The 8,688-nt window shown below is 42.7% G+C and overlaps 1 protein-coding gene across 1 annotated transcript; it reads right to left on the reverse strand.

Moving 5' to 3' along the window:
* Window positions 1-515: 515 nt before the first annotated feature.
* On the reverse strand, window positions 516-2,702 carry LOC147893934 (nematode resistance protein-like HSPRO2). Its single transcript, XM_087386116.1, has one exon. It carries the CDS (start codon window positions 2,517-2,519, stop codon window positions 939-941), a length of 1,581 nt encoding a protein of 526 aa, XP_087242242.1. The 5' UTR covers window positions 2,520-2,702; the 3' UTR covers window positions 516-938.
* Between the last annotated feature and the right edge of the window lie 5,986 nt (window positions 2,703-8,688).

An 8,688-nucleotide genomic window follows, 5' to 3' on the forward strand; every position in this document is an offset into this window, starting at 1 on the left:
TCTCAATGCTGTGAAGACGTGCCTTTTGGAGAGGTTTCCGTGTGGTGTTTAAATTAAGCTCTTGCACATTGCCCAACCAAAACATATAACATGCATGACGGTGTGCTCCATCTCAACTCCCACCACCTTTTTTCTTGCATGCGGAATACTATATATATACTGCGACGGCCGGCTCGCAGGTGACACCCGTATATTCATCGACAACGTTACTAGATTGACACAGTGTAAACACAGCACCCAAAAACCCAAGTGCAAGTGTTGACAGGCTGCTTATCCATATTACCCACCCAAGTGATCGCTAATAAAATGATAGAGCAAACATTTGATGAGTTAACGGGCTGCTTATCGATCTTACCTACCCAAGTTATCGCTAATAAAATGATAGAGCAAACATTAGATCCGATGCCACACGAACTCATCACACCGCTTAGAGAAAAACAAATCGGCAGCGGTTGTACGACGAAGTTGAATTTGCACAATATTGAACCAATCGCTGGAACCACACAAACGCTTACAGTAGTCAGGTTCACATCTTACAGTGAATACCACACGCGGTGAAATAACGCGAACAAAATGTTGCACAACGATACAAAATCGCCAAGAAAGTTGTTCCGTTGGCAAGTATTAGATGCAGAACCCTAGGTTCCGACTCCCTGGGGAAGGCGGGACGGGTGCTGTCGTATTTTGCGTCTTTACAAAAGTGGGCAGCTCGAGCAACCGTACTACTGCTACCCTATCTGTAACAAAGGCCAACAAAGTTGGGAAGGACTGACTGATCGGCCAAGCCAAAACTCGACCGAACTGGATAATGTACAAATTAAAGATGAGACCAACACTAGCGATCCCTCGGATCATCCTGATCATCATTCCATCAAAGCCAAGTAGAACATGCCACTGCTCTTTAAACAGCTTCAAACAAAACCGAATAGTTCACACGTTCACGCCATGCTATCTTCCGAAAAGCCCACTCCACTCGAAAACTCTTCATAATCGCTGCTCATACTACTAGACAGGCTCGAATTACTCTTGCTCGCCTTGCGAACAAGCTCCTTGATGATCGATCCCTCCTCCGCCGTATGGTGATAATGCCAATAGTTTCCCAAGAAGGTCTTGGCTCCGTCCACACTCGGAAAGTAGGGTGGCTCGGAATAGATCTGAGATAGAACATCCGAGGCCGAGAACTCAGCTTGACATGAACCTTTGAATCCCCCGCTGCCCATCACGGATATAACCAGCTGTTGATATGAGAAGTAAAATCTCCTGATCGACATCTCGATCGCCAGAAATGCTAGTAGGACGTGAACTGCATCAGCTGCATTGGACCCAGGCGTCACTGTTGCTGGAACGGCAGCTTGCGCCGGGAGAGCATGCGTGCGGAAAAGTTCCAAAATTGCCTCTTGAAGCCTCGGACCGCCCTTAGGATCCGCTTCCACCCCAACAACCTTAGGCACTAGTTGTCGTAGGTTCTTACAGGCCTCCGTTGCAACCCTTAGCGCGTTTGATCGGAGACAGTACACAACCGCGGACCACCGTCGCGAACCTTTGATTGTTTCAAAGCCCGTTCCGATGGCCAGCTCGTGTTTCAGCTTCATGAAATCATCCGGATCTATCAACGTCAAAAGATCCATCGTAGAATAGATAAGCTTCCAGACCCGTTCCACTACCCACGACCACTTGGCAGCTTCTTCAGGATGCTGTGCGTGCAACGAGGCTTCCACTTGCTTCACCAAGCCCTGTGTGACGAATAGCCAACACTCCGAGATCTGATGAACAGTGGATAGCATGTGATCTTCGGGATGATCCTTTCCGGATTGTCTGCATTCGTAGACTTGAGCAGGCTTACAAATCTTGTCGTACTCGAGGACAGGCTTACCAGAGAGGTTGGGCTCCCCCAATCCCAAAGTGAAGGGCACTCTCAGCATACAGCACTCTATTGCAAGTTGAATGCTAGCCACGACCTGCTGTGCTTTACTCCAGCATGCCAATCTAGGAAGCAGGCTCTCTTGACTGGATCTGCAGAGCAGCGGCTCAGCCCCTGGCCGCTTCCAAACCTCCTGCCCATGTTTTGGGGCTAGAACGCCTGCGCTCGCATTGATTTGGGAAGCCGGGGCATGAAAATCCTCTTCACAAATCAGAGCTATAACTTCTAGCTGAGACTTTACTAAGGACTCGAGATGTTTAAACCATTGTGTTTTACTGATGTAAGGCCGATGGTCGCACAACACACAAGATATCATTCTGAAGTTGAGCTCCAAAGCCTGTAGAGCCGGTCTAAGTATCTCCTCGTTCTTCCACTGAGGCCACGATCGTGTCCTCCACATCCTGGAAAGCTCGGATAGATGCGTATACAACTCATAGGCCTTGCACTCGGAGTCCGACGGTTCCATGAGCGCTAAATCGAGATCGAAATTGGGCAAGGAAATCGGAGTAGTAGGCCCTTCATAGAACGTTTGATGGACGCCTCCGCACCATCTCGGCAAGCCGAAGCTGGAATTCTGGATCGCTGAGAGACTATCCATTGGGTGGAAGGAAATCTCATTCAAAGGGCAGCGGGCTGGAATGGAAGAGATAAAGGGTGTAGGGCCTAGGGGGATATTTGATCAGCAAAAGCAGATTTTGTAAATTTCAGAGGGGCGACACTGGAAGTGTTGTTAAATCGGGCAAGTCCGGAAAAGTCTGCTGGCTAGCTTTCGGGGAAGAAAGCAGAAGATGCGAGGAGTGGGGGGCAAGGAAGGGAAAGCACACGGCAAAGTGAGCGGGGACGATATATAGCAGCTTGGACGGAGATATGGATGATGATATGGGAGGTGATGAAGAAGGAGAAGGTGCGTGACAAGATGTTGTTGACTCGATGGGCATGAAGAGATAGAGATGAGGAGGAGGGAGATGGAATTGAAGGACTTGATGAGCTACAGGCTGTCGATAGAAGCTGGCTGTGGTGAAGCTGGTGACGGTCGCCATAGCCTGATTGTTGGGAGCTCCTTTTGTAAGAAGAAGAAAGCAAGACGGCCACCACGACGTGACTCCGCCACGTGGCCTTCTCCTTCCCTGGCATTGTGCCACGTGGACCCATGTAACACGTCCGGCCCCGTCCCGTCTCGTGGGTTTCGACTGCGGCGCTCCACCACGTCGTCCCGCGGGATCCCCGCTGGCACCCTTATCCTTTTGGGCTTCTTTAACGTTGCCGCCTTCCTCGGGGAAATTGCCCCCCCCCAAAATCCCGCAACCTTATTATAACAAATTTTCAAAATTTGCCAGCCCTTATCCACTACCCATTTCTTAAACTTCAACGGCGTTTTAACGACACTACCCATTTCTTAAACTTCAACGGCGTTTTCTTAAACTTCAACGGCGTTTTAACGACACTACCCATTTCTTAAACTTCAACGGCGTTTTGGGGTGATTTTTTCCAAAATTGCTTAGTAATTTTTTAAGGTGAGATTTTAATAACGTTCTTCTCCTTGTACGACTCCAACATCCCCCGTGAAAACGTCTCCCTAGGCTGTCCAAATTCTCACCTTCTCGCTTGTTGCTACATTGGTAGGTGAGCGCGGTCGGAACCAGAGTGGAACCACATGTTCCCTCACTTTACAAAAGGGGAAAGAGGTCTGAGCGACCATGGAATGCATGTTCTCACACTTTACAAACAACAAAAAAGTTCTTACACTTTGTGGGCACGCCTCTCTGACAACATCCCCTCAATTTCGACAAGCCCCTCTCTAATGCCAAAGTGGCTTGCTTCATACTACCTATATGTGCAAGTAACCCCATAGGCACAAGTGCCACTTCTCACAAACAACCTACATTTAACAAGTTGGTAGTATTCGTAAGGGGGAGTGCATCTGAAAATATCTAGCCATAAGACATGGGTTCAACATAAGGGGTTAGTTAATCTAGTAAATTCATAGAAATATACAAACCAAAAGTGTTTTTCAATTCATGATAACAAAAAAAGTAAATGTTCATAAAGAGAAAGGAACATATAGGACCTTTACCCCTTGAACACGTGTTTTATGCAAGTTTTCCTATTAGTGTAGCCCCAGGTAGCATAAACTCATCTAGCGATGCAAGAATGTTCTTGAAGATCACAATTTCACCCCTACATATTCAAGGGAAATGGTACTAAGGTCTTCGTCCGATGTCTTACACGGAGGCCAAAATTATGGTACATTTTTGATTGGGTTACATGGTTATAACACTTTATGGAAGGACCTAGTTTGGATTGTCTACCTTGCTTTTTATTTAAGGCAAGTAAATATTTTATCAAAATATTGTTAACATTGTGACAAACATGCTCCTCCCGTTTAAGTTATTTAGAGGCAATATGCCCTCATGTTATCTATGTCCAAGTAAAATGCAAGGTTTAACCTTTCCTTGAATTGTCTCTTAAAGATCCCACTTCCTATTTTCCTCATGTAACAATTGTCTATGTCCAAGTGAAATGGACGGTTTTACCTTTCCTTTTGAATCCTCTCTTAAAATTCCCAATATCCACCTTCTACTGTTCTTATCATCTATTGCTTTCTTTTCCTATCCACATCTTAATATGCAAAAGTCATCCAAGCTTAACATAATTTATATCACCCTTTTGAATTTCCATATCCACCTACAACATGTTGTACTACATTTCTTGCTCTAAAAGAATTCACTTGGGGTACCAATGCAAGATTACCTCTATAAATTCTTATGCATTAGTTTCCAATAACCATTTTGTTACTACACACAATATAAAATGGTCTCAACTTTTTGGTCCCAATGTACAATGCTCCCAACATTTTAGCGTATAATACCATTCGAAGAACAACACTCGTGACTCTTGGATACATCCTATATTGTAGCATATGATAGCAGCAATAAAGAATATTTATATACACACCCCCTTACGGATATAGTAGCAACAAAATATTCACCGTAGAAGTAGAGTTACCTCAGACATCTTCATGCCAAGCATATAAGCTCAAAACCATCATATATTCTTTTCAATGCTAGATCATTGGTTGGTCTAGACAGTGTACATATGATGTGCATATGTTTATATATTATCGTAGGCCAAATGTGATGTTATGGATTTTGGACAAGAGGAAACAATTCATTGTTCTGGCTCTAGTTGTGACTACATGCTTCCTAAATTTGACACTAGGATGCTCGGGGGATTCACCTTATAAAATTTTAGTGTACCACATGCATTCAGATGGAGGAGTATTTTAATTCAAGTTTTCAAAAAAAATTGACAGGTTTACAATAACAGGAGGCATTTTTAAATTCAATTTAAGAAAAAGATCACTTAGTCCATAAGTAAAGAGGGGTGTTTTTATTTGTGAAAAAAATTTAGTTGAGGGGTTTTTTAATTAATACCCTTTGAATGCATGTGATACATAGGGTTTCTTCGTATTGCACCCCCCAAGCTGGGATGTCCAAGAAAACCCTCCTCAAAGAGGCCTCTTCTATGGTATGCTTGAGCATATTCGGACACTAATCAATCAGCTCTACTTGGCACAAAAATGAAGATGATGAATGGTGAGATCAAAAGGCTAGAGACTCTCAAGTGCAAACTTCGATCTCTTTCATCATCGCTAATTCTAAAAAGGTTTGGCAAGCAAGAGTCTCCTATTTCAGAGTCCCACATTCGGCCTACATCTGGATTTTTATCAAGATTGCACTATTTGTAAAGAAAAATCATGCCCACAATAGATAGATACTATGAGCATGATCTCATTGAACTTTAAATAACATAATATCAAGATTGAGAAAAAGGTTAAGCTTTGTCCAACGCATGCATATCCTTAGCATCTCTGTATCGAACCTTGTCTGACTCATGGATTTCCATGGGAGATCATGTAATTTATACTATCTAGTTGTTGCTTCTACAAAAGGCAATGGATCATCTTATAAAAGGATGAGCAGCTCTATCTTGAACCTTTGCCTTCTTGGTCAACACACAATTGGATATTGTACAAGATACTTTGGGTAAGATACTTTGGGTACGAGGTCATGCGTTGGCCCTTTCTCCCAGTCATCTTGTTAATCCCTTTTTTAGGCATGGTGATCCAATAACAGAGCCCTTGTTGGTGGGTGGAAACATAGTTAGGTGGACCAGCTTTTGTGCTAAATATGACCTTTAGATTAGCACTGAATGAGGCACTAACAAGTGCTAAATAGCACAATGAACTTATCACCTAGCACTCTTCACGTACCAGTGCTCATAGTCCCACCTCATAACTCCTCGCCTCCTTTTTTAATTAAAAATTGCCTATGCTTCCCTGAATTTCTCCTTTTTTGAATTCTCTTGTGTTGCCCTCACAACAAGACAAAGCAACTATAGATGCACTTGATAGACGTGCAAAATAGCAGCCGCGTCTATAGGCACTGCTAGAATAGTGAAACTACGAGCGCATCTAATAGTGCGTCTATTAGCGCATCTATTTGCGCATCTAATAGCGCGTCTAATAGCGTTTCTGCACTGCGAATTCGATGCGTATTGAGATGCATAACAGAGATTACAAAAAGTGAGATTTTGGTGCAGGCTGATAAATGTACATCATTGCTTTCCAAGCATTGTCCATGATTACCAAAGCACATAATTTTAGTAAAAATATCAATGCTTTTTGGCAAACCCACATATACAAAAATTAAGTGAGGTGAGGAGAATGAGAGAATATCTAAAATAGTTTTTCCAATATCAATCATGGGCTACGATTCAATCTCATCCTCAATGAGATCAACCCTTGCCAAACTATCTACTTCAAAATCCAAACCAATGTTGAGATCTACAAATACATTCAGCCCACTACTACTTGTGCTACTCATGTGCTTATCAAAATTAGCATCACCAATGGTAGGCTCGTCCTCACAGGTAATGGCCTCAATATCTGTATCTCCTATCTCATGATCATCCTTCTCTCTCGTATCACAGTCATCATCACCTCCATGGCCATGATCATCCTCCATATGCTCCATATTAGTAAATTTTCTATACATCACTTTGGAACGTGGCGTAATAGGTATGACATGCCACCACCTTTTTTTATCCACCATTGGTTGATAGACAACCTAATTCAAACACAAATACAATCATGTTATTTTCCTTGCATCGAAGGTATCAAATATTCAAATTTGAGTATTTTTATATGTGTGTACAATACCTGTTCACATTGTTGCGGTAGTACTAGTGTGTCCTTCTTACTTTGCCAAAACTTTGTGGTATCAATAGTTAGAAAGCCACTTGCATGGCGTTTGATTGTTGCATTAGGGCCTATTTCCACCACGTCCTTAAACCACTTTACATCCAAAATATACACAAAGAAGCGTCGAAAGTCAAGCTTAATAATATCTTGGATTATGCCACAATAATCATCCATGGCTCCATTGGCTCCCTCAAAGCTAACAATGATGCTGCAATCTTGTGTGTTTCTCTTATCATCAATCCCTTGTGTTCGAAAATGTTTGCCCTCACACCATATAGCAATGAACATAGTACACTACACCAAGACAAAATCAATTAAGTAAGCAATCTAAATTGTTGAAAGCTCCTAACTTATGCATAACATTCTATATACTGACCTTGCGCATGCATTCCCGAGCATACTTCCATTCTTCCATTGTGATATGCATCCCCTCGTCTCTCTTTGCTCTCTCCATTTCGTCAAGTAGCTAATCCACTTGAATATCCTTTGGAAGTGCTCTTAGATGCTGAGGGTATGGCACACGAGATCTGTGGTGTGTACAAAAGAGGGCCCTTTCTCCTTGTCTTCTTGCCTTTGCATCCTCCACAAGAGGACAAAGCACCCACAGACGCGCACATAGACGCGTTTCCTTAACTAAAAAAAAAGTTACGAGCGCATCTATTTGCGCGTATACAAAACCGCGTCTATATAACAGACAGACGCGCCTATAGACGCGCTTTTAGATGCTCTGTAGAAATTTAAAAAAAATAGAATTTAGATGCTCTGTAGAAATTTAATAAAAGTAGAATTTTGTGTGGTTGAACAGAATGCTGTGTATGTTGTGTATGCTATGTAGTTACAAGAATCCCATTTCCACATTATGCAATTCAATGCTTACAGCCAACCGCATTTTAATTAGCGCGATTGCAAGCACGTCTATAGCCGACGATTACAATTTTGAATAAAACATTACAACTCCAAAACGTTTAGTTCACAAGGCATTCATTGATAGAACGTTGCACAAGGAAATTAAAAGCCAAACAAATAAAAGGAGTGTATATTAATTCATAGCTCAATAGCTCAAAAAGTGCTTGTATGTACATATAGCACGAAGCCAAGCCACGTCCTGTGGCTTCAAGTACAAAAAATAAGAGCAGTGTATATACAAGAGAGGCACGAAGCCAAGCCAATGGCTTCAAGTACAAAAAAGAGTAGCTAGCACTACTTCTACAACTAATCTAAGTTCTCCACGTCGTCCTCGCTCCCTTATTTTCTCCCTTCTTCGCTCCCTTCTTCACTCCCTTCTTCCTCCTGATCAGCTGTAGGGCCCTTGGAAACGAGGGACAACATGTATCAATGTATGAAAAATCAAATCTTTATTTACAATATTGACATTATTTAATTACTTTTAAATACCTGGGGGCGCTCCAGTAGCCCCGATATACTACTCCTCAGTAATCACCCGTCATCATAGAAGTGCCTCCATGTATCTCCTCCGCGATGGTGGTAGTGGTAGGTTGTCTCG

The sequence above is a fragment of the Dipteris shenzhenensis genome, chromosome 15 (genome assembly GCF_047967505.1).
Source record: "Dipteris shenzhenensis isolate YYH24624 ecotype China chromosome 15, Dip_SZ_1.0, whole genome shotgun sequence".
Taxonomy (NCBI): domain Eukaryota; kingdom Viridiplantae; phylum Streptophyta; class Polypodiopsida; order Gleicheniales; family Dipteridaceae; genus Dipteris; species Dipteris shenzhenensis.